This window comes from Mustela erminea, chromosome 18 (genome assembly GCF_009829155.1).
Source record: "Mustela erminea isolate mMusErm1 chromosome 18, mMusErm1.Pri, whole genome shotgun sequence".
Taxonomy (NCBI): domain Eukaryota; kingdom Metazoa; phylum Chordata; class Mammalia; order Carnivora; family Mustelidae; genus Mustela; species Mustela erminea.
Window position 1 is genome coordinate 60,813,995 of NC_045631.1, and position 13,463 is coordinate 60,827,457.

Below are 13,463 nucleotides of genomic sequence, written 5' to 3' on the forward strand. Positions count from 1 at the left end.
GCAGAGGAACCACTCCCCCCAAGGTCCAGGGCTGCAGAGGGAGCCTCTGCCTCCAGGGTCCCCACCCCTAAAGCAATGGTCCCCAAGCAGCACAGGAGGGCCACCTCAGCCTCTCTCCTCCCCCAGCGCCCACTGCCCCCTGTGAGGCCTGAGTCCCCTAGAGGAACCCAGGGAGCTGATGGGAGGCCTGGGGTTCAGGGTGGGGCCTGACCGTGGGTCTCCAGCCCTCCGTGGCCGGACAGACCAAGGGGCCGCTCCAGCACCGCCGGCTTTATTCACTGGTCCTTGGGCTCCGGGCACAGACACTCGGCTTTTGAAGGGCACAGGAGGAAAAGGGGGCCCTGGTGACCCTCCCAGCACATGGTACAGGGCCAGGATCATCTTCACACCCCTTCCCGCGGGGACCCCTGTGGCCTCAGGGCCGCAGACAGCAAGGGGCTAGGCCCGGTCGTCCAGGACCCTTTCTGAGGGGTGCTCAGTGCCATCCTGAAGCTGATGCAGGAAAGGAAGGGGCCAGGCTGGACAACGGGCTGAAGGATCAGATGCTCCCCAAGGTGTCCAGCCCAGAAAAGCAGCAGGGCTTGGTGGGGGGCGCACAACTACTATGGGAGAGAGCATCGCAGTCCTGCCTCCTGACCCCTCAGGGACAAGCCCAGTCCCACCAGCCTGGGGAAGAGCAGAGGCCCCCGTGCCCCCCTCATGACCTTGGAAGTGGCCAGGGGTAGGGACTCAGGGGGTAGGGGCAACAGGAGGTGATGGGAAGTGAAGACAAGTCAGAGTCAAGGCCCTGGACTGGGGGCGGGCAGGGCAGGCAGCTCCAAAGACGCGGCTCCGGGGAGAGCAGGGGCTGGCGGGGCCTCCCCCGTGACGGGGGCAGCTGGACACCCCAAGAAGAAAGGAGGGGACTCGGGGAGGAAGGGCAGGCCATGGCCAGCGATCGTGCCCCTCCTGATCCTGGGGTTTACAGCCCCTCCCCATCCCAGCATCAGGCGGCGCCCCGGTCTCCTGGAGGCCAGGGGAGGGACACGGCGCGCTTCAGGACTTCTTGGCGTCCGGCGTGTTCCGGCGCTTCAGGTCGCTCAGGTCGATGGGCTTGAAGGCTGTCGGGGGACAGAGTGGTCAGTGGCAGCGTGGACACAGAGGCAAGGCCCAGGACCCGTCCCGCACCTGCCCCTGGCAGCCACGGCCCCGTGCCGCGCCGTCTTCCAGCCCTCCCCCGAGCACCGCCCCGGGCCAGCTGCTCCGCTCACTCTTCAGACTGGGGTTAGGGACCTTCTCCACGTACTCCTCCACCAGGCCCCGCTCGCTGCCGGACATCTGGCTCCGCAGGTCCCGCTCCACGCCCTGCCAGGCTGTGAAAGGCAAGGGGGCGGCATCAGCACCCCAGTGTGGCTGGGGAGTCAGGCAGAGTCCAAGTGGTCAGGGCCCCTCCCCCCCCACTCCCAGGCCCCCCCCCCCCCGGCTTCCGGCCCCCAGGACTGCTCCCGCCCGGGCCTGGCTGCTGGTGGGCTCGCAGACACGCGTGACCCGGCGCTCTCCATCCTCGGCTCGGGCGCCCCGCCTAGCCCCCCTCCTGGCACACGTGGGCACACGCACCCAGCCACACGCCTCCACACGGCTGGGTCCTCCCAGAGCACCCTGTCTTCCCGTCTCCCACAGGGGCTCCCTCTCCTGGAGACCACCTGGCCCACACCACTGCCTCCTCCCCGGGGAGCCGCACGCCGCCCCACCCCACCCTCCCGACCAGACATGGCCGCTGAAGACCAGGCCAGGCAAGAGCCCAAACTCTGGGATGGCGCTGGGGGCTCTGAGGACTTCTCGGCGCCCCAGCCCTGGCTGGGGGCGCCCCGCGTACCTTCGTAAATGAAACGCACATTCTCCTCGTGGGCTGGGGTGAAGATCTCACTGCTGCTGGGGGGAGAGCGGGGGCTGCTGTTCCTCTTGCCGTTGTAGACAACTCTGGAGACGGGGGAACTGGGGGGGCCCGAGCACATAAGGAAGAGCTGGGGGTGAAGTGGGGCCCATCCCCTACCCCCCAGGAGAGGCCACCCTGCTGCCTAACACCCACCTGGTCATTGCGGGGCTGTCTGGTCCTGCACTCCACAGCCGGGTCCCCTCGGCCTCTGAAAAGGAAGCCCAGACCCTGGGAGTGGGACAGAGTCACCCTCTCCATGGGAACTTCAAGGGAGGGAGGGGTGCGGGGCCCACCTTCTCCACCAAGCTGACGCCGAACTGCTGTGGGCTCCCTGTCCACCCAGAAGCCCCGCAGGGGAAGGACCAGCCACAGTCTGGGCAGAGTCAACCAGCTGGAGGCTGAGAGCTGGCAACCTGGCCCTGAACTCACAGTGCCCTCCTGCAGGGCAGCCCCCAGCTGCTGGACCACCCCTATGCAGGGAGCCCCTTCCCCCACGGTCGGTGGCTTGGGATGGCTCCAACGGCAGTGCCCAGATGCCCCCTTTCCAGAGTCACAGAACACCTCTCGTGAAGTCTAGGTCTGCAGGGGAGAGCCGCAGCGACCCCAGTGAACCCCAACTCTGCCCTCCCTGCCCACAGGGCCTGGAGTGCTGTCTTCACTGCGCCTGGTTCCCACCTGTGAAACAGCGACGGGCTTCGCGGGGAGGACCAGCTTGCGGGGCCCTGAGGCCAGGGCACGAGTGAGTCGGCGCACGGGACGTGGCAGGAGGAAAGGTGTGAGCCTGGAAGAAGCTGCCAGGCCCGACTCGGGCACAAAGACCCTGGGCTGCTGCCTATTTCCAGCCTCTCTGTCGACTCCGGTTTTATGGCCCAGGGGGAAGCCTTGGTAATTTTTAAGATTTTATTTACTCATCAGAGAGAGTGAGAGCACACTCTGAAGGGAGCTGCAGGCAGAGGGAGAAGCGGTCCTCCTGCTGAGCAGGACTCGGTCCCAGGACCCTGGGACCATGACCCCTAGCCAAAGGCAGATGTGTGACCCACTGAGCCCCGCAGGCGACCCGGGGGCTGGTATTTTTAGGCTCAGTCTCAAACCAGCCGCAGAACAGTACCCCCCTCTCTGGCTGACAGCAGAGCACAGAGTAAGGAAGTTGCCTCCACAGAGCCAGTCCCAGGCCTGGCCTGGCCCCAGAACAGACGACCCTAGGTACTGGGGGCAGACAGAGGGGGGCCCTGAGCACAAAAGCTCCTGCCCCCCTCCCTCCTAGAGCCCAGAGCAGAGAGATGCGGCCCTTCCCAGAGGACCAGAAAGCTGTGGGTCCTTGTCCTCTGGCTTACTCAGTCCCATCACCGACGATCCCAGCCTTTGAACACCTGCACAGGTAACCAGCAGCCCAGAAAGCAAGACAAGGACCTCGGAAGAGCACAAAACCAGCTTCCTGGGCGACCCACCCCACCCCATCCCGCAGCAGCCCAGTCCCTCTCACAGGGACTTCTCCTCCCGTGGACTCAGGGGGCTTGCTGACCCTTCCCAGGCATCAGCCCCCCGAACACTGGAGCAGAGAGAAAGCCCTTTCTGGCCTAAGGACACCCTGGGCCACTCAAGGGGCTGTCAGCCGTCGGACAAGGTGGGGGGCTCCCATTACCCGCAGGATGGAGGGGCCAGGAGGACCAGCCAGCCCCTGCCTGCCCGCAGCCAGTCCCTGGCCTCTTCCTGTCCAGGCTTCGTCAGCCCTCCCGCAGGTGGTGCTCCGCGATCGGGGAGGCCCCTGCTGCACGGCCCTGCCCTTCCCGCCTCAGCTGGCCCGCTGCAGGGCTCTCCCCACCAGGCAGCCTCCAGGGACCACCCAGCCTGTGCGGGCATGTGACCTCCTCTTAGGATCCCCTACTTATCGGCCCTGGGCCAACTCAGGTGCTCACCCCCTCTTGGCTCCCGTCACAATGTCTGCCCACGATGCCACGGTGGGGCTCTGTGGACACCTCACCGGCTCCTCTCCATCTCTGCAGACCCAGGGCCTAACCTGGGCTGGCCCCTGAGCAGCCGCCCTGCAGGGTCTGAGCCTGTAACCTGAGCCCCAGGCCCACAGAGCACTCGGTCCCCACGCTGGGGAGCCAGCCCCACTGGGCTTCCTGACTAAACCAGCAGCATGAGAAAGTCACATCAGTTCCCTGTCCCAGACCTGCGCATCTGTCACAAAGGCCGTCCCCTACGGACATCCTACTTCAGCTAAGGTTTCTAGTACCCTGGGCAAACTGCACGAACACGGGCCTTTGTATCACACATCCAGGAGCTTCTGACGGCCTGGAGGCCTGAAGAACAAACAGAATGACGTTTCAAAAAGGAGCCACCTTCTGCCTCCTCTCCCAGCACGAAGTCACCTTCTGCCTCCTCTCCCAGCACGAAGTCTACGGCGCCAGGCCGACCGCTAGAGCCTGAGTCTTACCAGCCTGTCCTCCCGGACGGAGAAACCCCTGCACCGTCCCGGGCCTCCCTCCAGCTCAGCCTCCCTCCCCTGGGCCTTTGTCACCAACAACGGGTCCCGGCCCCACCCCCACCAGACCCAGCCATCTGGCAAGACTCAGCAGCACCTGGAGAAGCAGCCTCTGGGAGACAGAAGGGACAGTGACCTGCCACTCCCTCCCCCTCCCCACCTCCTACGGTGACTGGGTGACTGGACCTCCACTCCTGATGCCAGAGAAACTTCCCACTAAGATCAATGCGCACCCCAAGCCATCCTCGTCCTGGGCATGTGCCCAAGACACGGGCCACGTGGCCGCTGAGAGGTGCCCAGGAGTGGCCGGAGAAGCGCCCCCCACGAGCACCCAATGGAAGAACCACTAAGAATGGGGGTGTGTGTCGAGCCTGCTCCTGCCCCCGAGAAGGGACGACACCGCTGGGGGCCTGAGCCGCGTGAGAGCAGGAGACGCGGCACGGAGGGAAAGACCAACGACGAAGCCCGGGACACGGGCGCCCTGGGAGCAGCCCCGGCGCAGGGCCAACCGCAGAGGCTCCGACGGGAGAAAGGGAAAGGCGTCCGTGGGGAGACCTGTACGAGGACAGCTGGAGGACAGTCTGCGCCTAATCGACCGCCGGACCTGCGCGACACCTCCCCGACCTCGGCAGGCACGGTCTGGGCGGAATGAGGGGAGGAGGTGGCCGTCAGCCAGGGCTGCCCATCCGTGAGCGGCAGCTAGGAAGGGAGGCCGGGGGCTGGCTGACCACGGGGCATCTCCGATGAGCCAGAGGGACACCGGAGCGCCGCTGTGCCGCAGAAAGTGCTGAATGGGGCCACGAGAGTGGCAGGGTGGAGGCGTTGCGTGACCAACGTGCTGGGGAGAGCAGCACAGCCCTGGGGGAGTGCCAAGGACACCTAGCAAGACAGGCCGAGCCATGGAGGACCATGGAGCCTCCAGTCCAGCAGGACGGGGACCTGGTGCTCGGGGAGGGCTGGGGACGAGGGCCAGGGACAACAGCCTGGGGAGGGCAGGCCTCCCACAGAGTACCCGGCTGGCACCACTTCCCAAACCACCCCCCTCCTCCCCCTCATTGGCCTTCCCTCTTCTGCTCACAGGACTAGACGCACAATTATTTCCTCAACTCTGGGGCGCCTGGGGGGGCTCTGTCAGCGGAGCGTCTGCCTCCGGCTCAGGTCATGATCTCGGGCTCCCGGGATCGAGCCCCGCGTCAGGCTTCCTGCTCAGCGGGGAGCCTGCTTCTCCCTCTCCCGCTCCCCATGCTTGTGCGCTCGCTCTCTCTCGCTCCCTGTCAAATAAACAAAAATCTTTAAAAAAAAAAAAAAAAAAAAGGAAAAGAAAAGAAACAGGGTCTCATCTGGCCACCGCGAGCGCGTCGATGTTTGCCGCATCCTTCCAGTCTGGGTGACCGTGATGTGACGGACAGCTCGGTCACTGGCGTCTAGATCTGACGACGCAACGACGGTCTCCCCTGGGCCCACAAGCCCACCAGCAGCAAGCCCAGGGCCAGCCTTCCCAGAGCCGCCAACGTGCTCTCCCGCCACCTCTTCCCATTCGCAGCCACCCCCCACCCAACGAGACTCCCCCCAACTCCGGTCCTGACCCCTCCCCAAGTAATACCCCACCCTACGTGCCCTGGGCCCTCTAATGCCATCAGGCCCTCAGCGTGGCCCAATCTATTCCTTCAGGTGTGTCTGACCGCTGGGCTCCAGCTCACGCCCAAACAGTTTCTGAAGCAGAACCGCCTCTGCCAGCCGCCATCACCCCAGAGAACCACATGCCGCGCCCCCACGCTGTGCTCGCCGCAGGGCCGGACTCTGGTCCACGGCTGTCGAGCTCATGGGGGCCGGCGGCTGCAGGCTAGGCACACAGCCGCGTCCAGAACCGTTCTGTGGCTGGAGCTCACCGATGCTTGCTCTGCGGCCTCCAGGGCCATCCCTGCCTTCCCGGGCCTGGGAGTCCCTGTGTCAACCAAAGCAGCCCCCACGGATGCGCGCTGGGCTCTCCTGCTTGACGAGAGAAGAACGCACTGACGGGGCACTAGTGGGAGTGGCCGGCCACTGCTGACTACAAAGCACAGGCCAGGACCGTCCTGGGCACCGCAAATGCAGAGCCAGCCCACTCACAGGGAGGCGGCGGCCCGGGCACTCCCAGCACGTGTGAAAAGGCAGCAGTGCCACCAGTCACAGCAAGCCGCCGCCACCCAGCCAAGCACGGTCTGAAGCCCCAGCGGCTCCCAGGATCCGAGCCTCCAGGGCGGCGGCAGCCAGGGCCAGGCCCAGACAGCTCAGCCCACCTGAGCACCTCAGAGCCGCTGATGCCCTTGGTGGCCCCCTGTGGCAGGTCCCTGAACACCCTCCCGTCAATGTGGTTCTGCCCAGGAGTCTCTCCGGATGGATCCGTTTTGTGCCTTGCTCTTGCCCGGGAACCAAGGAGGCCTCCCGGGGGGAGGCAGGGCATGGGGGGACCCGAAGCCCCGCCCTCAGCCCCCCGTCCCAGACTTTCCCACACACAGCCGCATGCGCAGAGACAGGAGCCGAGAGGACACGCTTGTTCAGAGGCGACGGTGAGGACTCCGGAGTTAGAAGCCGTTCTGCACACGGTAGTCCTTCTGCGCTCCTGCGAATGCCTGATGCTCAGGTTTTCTTAGACTCCACGTTCCCCGACACTGCGTCTCTGCTGTACCCCACAATCCCAGCCATGAAGACTCCCAGAAATCGACCTACTATCCCCGCGGGCACCAGAACACTGCTGTGCGAGCACCCGCAGAGGCGCTCCCGAGGACCCGGGCAAAACCTCTAAGGCGCGCGCCCTCCGCCCTCCGCCCTCGCCCTTCGCCCTCTCCCTTCGCCCTCGCCCTTCGCCCTCCGCCCTCGCCCTCCGCCCCAAGCAACAGCCCTGAGGGCGTGCACCCCCACCCCGACCCACAAACCCAGCATCCCCCCCGACCCCGAATCAAGCCGGCGCCTGCCCCACGCGGCCCCTGCTCCCGCTCCCCTCCGAAAGCTCCCTGCCCAGAACTCGCGCGCTCCCACTGCAGCTGGGGGGCCGCTCGCGGTGTCCCCTCCCCCAATACTCATGCTTGAGATTCCGCTAAAAGGCCGCCTTCTGTCGGAAGCCTCCCTGGGGCTGGCCAGAGCGCAGGACTTGGGCACCGCCATACCCCCGGCCACCAGCAACCGCGGCAGCCCCCGGGGCGGCGTCAGGCCCTGCAGCCCGGAGAGCTGGCTCCCCGGGGGCCGGGCCCAGCTCACCCGCGTTGCGCCCCGCACCTAGCCCCGCACCACCGGGCCTGCGGGAAAGGCTGGAAAACGGGAAGGAAACGCTGCGGCGGGGCCTGGCCAGCTGCATCCCAGGAGGCAAGAAGCATCCTCCGGACTGTCCCCTTTGGGGACGGGGGAAGGCGGGACATCTGTCCACCTCGGCGGCGGCTGCTTCACAGACCGAAAAGGGCGGGTCCCCGGCTGCCCCTCCCGAGCCCATCTCCCCGGTGGCGGGGCGCCCGCTCCCGAGCGGCGCGCGGACCAGCCCCGCCACGTCCGCACGGCCCCTCCCCGCCGCCCCCGCCGCCCCCGCCGCGCCGGGCTGCGCGCCCCCCCGCAGGCCCAGCGACTCGGGCGCGGCGGACCGAACGCTGCGCCGGCTCCCGGCCCTGCGCGACCCCGCCCGAGCCCTCCCCGCGCCAACCGCCGCGCCAGGGCGGGCCCCGGCCGCGCCCGCCCCGCCCCCGCGCCCGCCTCACCTCGCCCCCGCGCCGCGCCCGCCCCGCCCCCGCGCCCGCCTCTCCTCACCTCACTTCACCCGCTCCGCCGCCGCCGCCGCCGCTGCCGCCAACACCGCCGCCGCCAGCAGGGGCCCGGCCGGAAGTGACGTCACCGCCGCGCGCAGGCGCAGGCGCGGGGAGCGTGAGGCCCACGTGACGGCCGGCGCGCGCAGCAGGCGGGGGCGGGGCCCGAGGCCGGGGCTTTGCTGCGCCTGCGCGCCGGGTGTTGCCCGGCCGCGGGGCGGCGGGGTAGGGGGCGCGGGGCATGCGGTGTCGGGGGCTGCGGAGCCGCGGGGAGCGCAGCCGAGCGGCTGGGGCGGCGGCGTCCGGGGGGTCCCGGGCTGGCGCGGTCAGACAGCTCGGAGCCCGGAGCCCCGAGACTCTGGCCGCCTGCGTTGGCGCCGACGCCCGGACCCACAAGCCGGTGTGGACGGCAGGGCCCGCGCACCGCCGGGAGCGCGGGAGCTGGGGCCCGTCCCCAGTAACCAGGCTACCACCAGGGGCTAGCGAATGACGTTTATTGAAAAAGTAAAAAGAATCCCAATAAAAAATTCACCTGCAGAAAAAGCCAGGCCAGAAGGGGGGGTGCCCAGGTACCGGGGTCCCACCGGCGGGCAGTTCCGAGCACTTTGGGGGTGGGCGCCCAACTTCTCCAGGCAGGGCCCGAGCCCTGGGGGCGGGGCGGGGCGGGGCGGGGGGGCTCAGTCCATCGTGGTCCCCTTGAAGAGCTCCACCAGGTCCTTGAAGTCCGGGTCGATGAGGTCCGACGGCAGGTCTCCGTCGTCGTTGGCGGCGTCTCTGTCTGCCCCCAGCGAGATGAGGTACCTGGGGGGCCAAGGCGGCAGTGGGGAGGTGGCCGAGGGCGCTCTGACCCCACCCCGGGCCGCGGGTTGCCGCTGACCCACACCCTTGTAGGGTTTCTGCAGGAGGGGCGCAGAGGAGGGAACCTGACCCTGCGCCAACGACTGTCCAGCCCGCAGGGAAGACGGCAGAGAGGAGGTTCCAGGAGCTCGTGGGGTTCTCAGCTGGACCTGGGCCGCCCAGACCACATCCGGGAGGCTCCTTGAGGCCAGAGTGGTGGGGACAGAGCCCGCGGCCGTACCCCTCACCTGGCTATGTCCGGGTACCCGTCGCTGCAAGCGATGTGCAGAGGCGTCCAGCCGGTCTCGTCCCGCTGGTGGATGTCAGCCCCGTACTTGACCAGCAGCTTCACACACTCCAGGTTCCCGGAGAGCACAGCCTCGTGCAGGGCGGCCAGGCCTGCGCAGGGCATGACCAGGCAGCAGGGGTCAGGGCGGAGCCTTCCCGGGACACGGCACAGACCCGCGCTAGGCCACACAAGCACTCACCTGAGGGGTGGATGGTGTCCAGGGCGACCTTCCGAGCCCGGATGAAGCGCCCCACCTGTTCCAGGTCCCCTTGGCGGATGTGGTCCAAGAACAGGACGTCGTTAGGGAAGCGCACGCTGCGGTCGGCCAGCAGCCGCCTGCGCCGCTGCCGGGGGCTGTACCGGGCATAGCGGCTGGTCCTGCTGGGCATCCTGGGTGCTGTGGCGGGCCCGCCGTGTGGGGACCCTGCTGCTCGGGGAAGGGACGTGTCCGGCTGGGATCACACCGCGCATGCAGTCTCCTCCTCCGCCGCCGCCGCGCTCCTGGGCCGCCCGGCGCCTCCGTCTTATATAGGACCATGGCGCTATATAAAGCTGCGCAGTCATGCTCCCGCCGGGAGGGGCTGAAACGGAGCAGCGCCGGCCCTGTGCGCGGGATCATGTTCAGTGGCTCATCTTTCAGCCCACCTGTTGTTGTGCCCTGGCCAAAGGGGTCAGATCCTTCCTGGCCACTGCTGTCTGCCCCACAGCTGGGCCCAGAAGGTGCCTTACAGAGGGCGAGAGAAGGCACTAGAAGGACAGGACCCATGAGGAACGCAAGCAGCTACCAAGGTCATGGAGAGGGCCCAGGTACCTGCCAAAGGCATGGAGGCGCAGAAAAAAGGTCATGGTGTCCGGTGAGGGTGGCTGCGTCCACCTCCCGGAGAACAAGGGGGCTGCTCCCCAGCCAAGGAGGAGGCACAGGGCCCTGACTATGCCAGACCAGGTCCAGCCCTGTATCCCAGCAGGATACAGGACCTGTATCCCTCTCTGTCACTTGTCACCTCCCCTTAGGCTTGCACCATGCTTCTCTCCTCCTCAGAAACTTCCCAGGTCAGAATCCCAATAAACACCTCGGTTTCCGGCTGCCCAGCCCATGCTGCCCTGTTTCCCTCCAAACGCATGTCCCCACCACCCACACTTCCCCTGCTTCCAGGCTCCCGCCTCTCAGTGCCAAGGACATCCGTGCTCCCACTTGAGAGAGCGTGCCATCTGCTCCCCCAGGAGGGGCCGTTACACCCCGAGGGGTGTGAGCTCTGCTTGGCCTAGACACCTATGGGAGTGGAACCGGCGGAATGCTAAGGAGATGCCCAGCCGGCTGGGCCAGCACGAGCAGTCCTACTGTGGCCACCAGTATGTGGAGGTGGCCTGGCTTCACTGGAGAAAAGCAATAGACATGAGCACACTCCCAGGAGCAGGCCTGGGGGCTCAGGGTCAGCCCCCGCAGCACGAGAGGCTGGCTGGCTGCGTTTATTAGGGCTGCTGTCACCAAGTACCAGATTGGGGACTTAAACCTGATTTTCTTGTGGTTCTAAAGGCCAGAAGCCCAAAATCAAGGTGTTGCAGGGTTGGTTCCTTCAGAAGAAGAATCTGTTCCAGACCCCTCTCCTGGCTTTTGGTAGTGGTCCTTGGTATTCTTCGGGCTCGTAGATGTATCACCGCATCTCTGCCCATATGGTCTTCTCCCTTCCTGTGTGTGTCTAGATTTCCCCTTTTTGTAAGAATCCCAGTCATTGGATCAGGGTCTTCCCATGCCAGCATGACTTCATCTTGACTGATCACATCTGTGACCTCTGTATTTCCAAATAAGATCACAGTCTGGGACTCTGGGGTTAGCACGGCCACATCGGAAGATCGGAGGGATGCGGTGCAGCCTGTAATGTGGGTGTGCGATGCCCCTGGGTGGTCACCCAAATCCTGAATGAGGACAGAGCCCAGATGGACGGGCGCTGGGCACAAGGGTGGAGCAGGCAGCCTGCTTACCAGCAGCCTTGTGTCACCATGCTGGTTTGGATCCAACAAAACCAAATCAACAAATGTGTTTAACACCCTCTAGGTGCAAAGCCTTGGGCCAAATGCTGTGGAGAAGCAGGGCAGTGCCTCGGACAGACTGCCCGCCCTGACAAGTTTCCCCAGCCCTTTCCAGAGCCCCCGCCTGCGGCTGGCGGGACCCGATACAGGGCTGGTGCCCAGTGGCCCTGCACTGCAGGCTCATAGGCTGGTGCCAGCTGATCTTAACTACTGGTCACTTGGGAGGGGTCAGTATAGCTTCTGGCTGGTTTCCAGGAGAAAGAACTTTCCTTTGATGTGAAGATTGCCTATTCTGGTGTCGTGGAAAGTTGTGTTTGCCCTCCCAGAACCCCGGATACAGCTGCCAAGGGCACAGCCCTTCCCAACAGTGACCCAGCTTTGGGCTAGAGACAGGCTGGTCCATGCCAGCCTGTTGGCGATCCCAGTGATGCAGCCCCTGGCCCATCAGACTGAGGTGGGCTGAGAGCTTGGCTGTTTGTGGCTTTGGCATTTCCATTTGGATCAGAGAAGAGGCAGGTGCCCAAAGCCCCTCCTGCCAGTCACAACAGACCCCCCCGAAAGGTATTTAATGTGTTTTTTATTCTAGCGAGGACACGGGACTGTCCTCTAAACCACAGGCGTGACCTGAGGCATCCCCTTTTGGAAACCTTTGGTCAGAAGCCAGGGGTGAGCCTCTGACCCACGGCTGTTTGCAGAGCCTCCCTGTCCCGCAGCCATGGTGGAGCCGAACCGGATTGATCCAGCTTGGCCTCTGCCACCCATGGGCACTTATAAAGTGACCTGGTTTGTACAATGCTAGGCTTTTGCCTTCTAGAGCCTTACAGCCAACTAAGACATTTAATCAATCCAAGAAGCTTACTCTGAAAAGTCCAAGGAAAAGCGGGAGCCGGAGGGCCTGTTAGGAGAACAGGTGCAGGCCTATTGCCGGGTCCTCTCCCGCCGGCGGGCTTTGTGGCTGGAGGACCTCAAGGGGCTGGTGCGCGGCTGGACAGCAGCCTCTAAGCACCTGCAGAGAGCAGAAGAAAAGGGGGGAGGGGAGAGAGAGATTTGGGATGTCCCAGGCTGCTAAGCCGGAGCTGAGCACCCTGCTAACCCGGCAGCCCTGCCAGGTCTTGGACTCTACCGCGCAGCCTCCCAGCCAACCCTGGGGCCCTGGAATGTGCCCATCAGCTGCCTCTGCGAAAGGGGAAAGGTATGGGTGACTCACTCCCCTCCCGGGAGCACATGACGGCCCGGCTCTCTGTGCACAGGACACAGCTTGGCACAGCTGGGTCGTAGGGTCACCCACACCCGCCGCTGGGGCCGGGAGCACAGCCTCCCGCAGCGCGCAGTTCTGACTCCCGATGGCCTCGCTCTGTGCTGGCTTCCTTCACGGGAGGCCATGCGTCCCCTTGGGGGAGTAGCTCACATTTTGCGGGCAGGGCTACCGCCCTCCCCTCCTAGGACCAAGGCGCAACACACGTAAACCCTGGAGTGGAAGAGCTAGAAGCCAGCGCCAGCGCAGGCCACCCGATGACCGGGGCTGCCGAGGGGAGGAGTGGCTGAGGGCCTGACTGGTGCTGCCCAGGGTGCTAACGCTGGGTCCTCCCAGCCCGCTGGCTGGGTACTGCCCTCCTCACCTGGGCTGGGGTCTGTGCGGGCCTGGAGGCCGGGCTGCCAGCTGCAGGGATGACCCGGCAGGCACACGGGAGTGAGCAGAGAACACCGAGGAGCCCAATGGCAGCACATTTTATGGGTGCGTCTGCACCGGCGAAGCCCCCATTGGCACGCGGGCATCAGAGCTGGGGGGCCAGGGACGGAACAACGCCTGTGTGCTGCAGGGCTTCTCGGGAACTGTGCTTCATGCTGTCCTTGACCCAAGCTGGACCGAGCGTTCATGTGCATTCCCTCCCAGAACATCGGCCGGCAGCCCTTCGGTCCCACCTGCTGCTGTAGACATGCTGAGACCAAGATGCGAAGCCTGGGGTGGGGGCGGCGGGGCGACCGTCAGAGTCCTGCCAGCTGTTGTGGAGCCCCTCTCCTGCTCTCGAGGTACCCACAGGCGCCCCCACACTTCCCGGGGTCCCAAGGAGTCGCTGTCGGGCTCCCACACGCCGTCGGCCCCACACCGCAGCTGGGCCCGCCATCCAGGAAAAC

The 13,463-nt window shown here is 65.7% G+C and overlaps 2 protein-coding genes across 4 annotated transcripts; both read right to left on the minus strand.

Moving 5' to 3' along the window:
* Positions 1 to 255: 255 nt before the first annotated feature.
* MCRIP1 (MAPK regulated corepressor interacting protein 1) lies at positions 256 to 8,245 on the minus strand. 3 transcript variants are annotated; one of them, XM_032322203.1, is made up of 5 exons: positions 8,178 to 8,245; positions 2,069 to 2,123; positions 1,856 to 1,974; positions 1,251 to 1,352; positions 256 to 1,100 (listed from the first exon to the last, which is right to left on the minus strand). In XM_032322203.1, exons 2-5 carry the CDS (start codon positions 2,074 to 2,076, stop codon positions 1,036 to 1,038), a joined length of 294 nt encoding a protein of 97 aa, XP_032178094.1. In that variant the 5' UTR covers positions 2,077 to 2,123; positions 8,178 to 8,245; the 3' UTR covers positions 256 to 1,035. The 3 variants fall into 3 exon arrangements, with proteins under 3 accessions (XP_032178094.1, XP_032178093.1, XP_032178095.1); XM_032322202.1 differs by lacking the exon at positions 8,178 to 8,245 and adding an exon at positions 7,659 to 7,890; XM_032322204.1 differs by lacking the exon at positions 8,178 to 8,245 and adding an exon at positions 6,900 to 7,210.
* Positions 8,246 to 8,637: 392 nt separating this feature from the next.
* On the minus strand, positions 8,638 to 9,826 carry PPP1R27 (protein phosphatase 1 regulatory subunit 27). Its single transcript, XM_032322216.1, has 3 exons — positions 9,499 to 9,826; positions 9,259 to 9,409; positions 8,638 to 8,974 (listed from the first exon to the last, which is right to left on the minus strand). Exons 1-3 carry the CDS (start codon positions 9,686 to 9,688, stop codon positions 8,851 to 8,853), a joined length of 465 nt encoding a protein of 154 aa, XP_032178107.1. The 5' UTR covers positions 9,689 to 9,826; the 3' UTR covers positions 8,638 to 8,850.
* Between the last annotated feature and the right edge of the window lie 3,637 nt (positions 9,827 to 13,463).

Excerpts from the sequence above, each read along its gene's own strand:
- MCRIP1 (XM_032322202.1), bottom strand. The coding sequence starts at position 7,869 with ATGGGCTCGGGAGGGGCAGCCGGGGACCCGCCCTTTTCGGTCTGTGAA. Across the intron at positions 2,124-7,658 it reads GCCCGGTGGTGCGGGGCTAG|AGGCCGAGGGGACCCGGCTG; the intron begins GTGCGGGGCGCA and ends CTTCCTTTTCAG. Across the intron at positions 1,975-2,068 it reads GACAGCCCCGCAATGACCAG|TTCCCCCGTCTCCAGAGTTG; the intron begins GTGGGTGTTAGG and ends GGGCCCCCCCAG.
- PPP1R27 (XM_032322216.1), bottom strand. The coding sequence starts at position 9,688 with ATGCCCAGCAGGACCAGCCGCTATGCCCGGTACAGCCCCCGGCAGCGG. Across the intron at positions 9,410-9,498 it reads GGACACCATCCACCCCTCAG|GCCTGGCCGCCCTGCACGAG; the intron begins GTGAGTGCTTGT and ends TGCCCTGCGCAG. Across the intron at positions 8,975-9,258 it reads GGGTACCCGGACATAGCCAG|GTACCTCATCTCGCTGGGGG; the intron begins GTGAGGGGTACG and ends TTGGCCCCCCAG.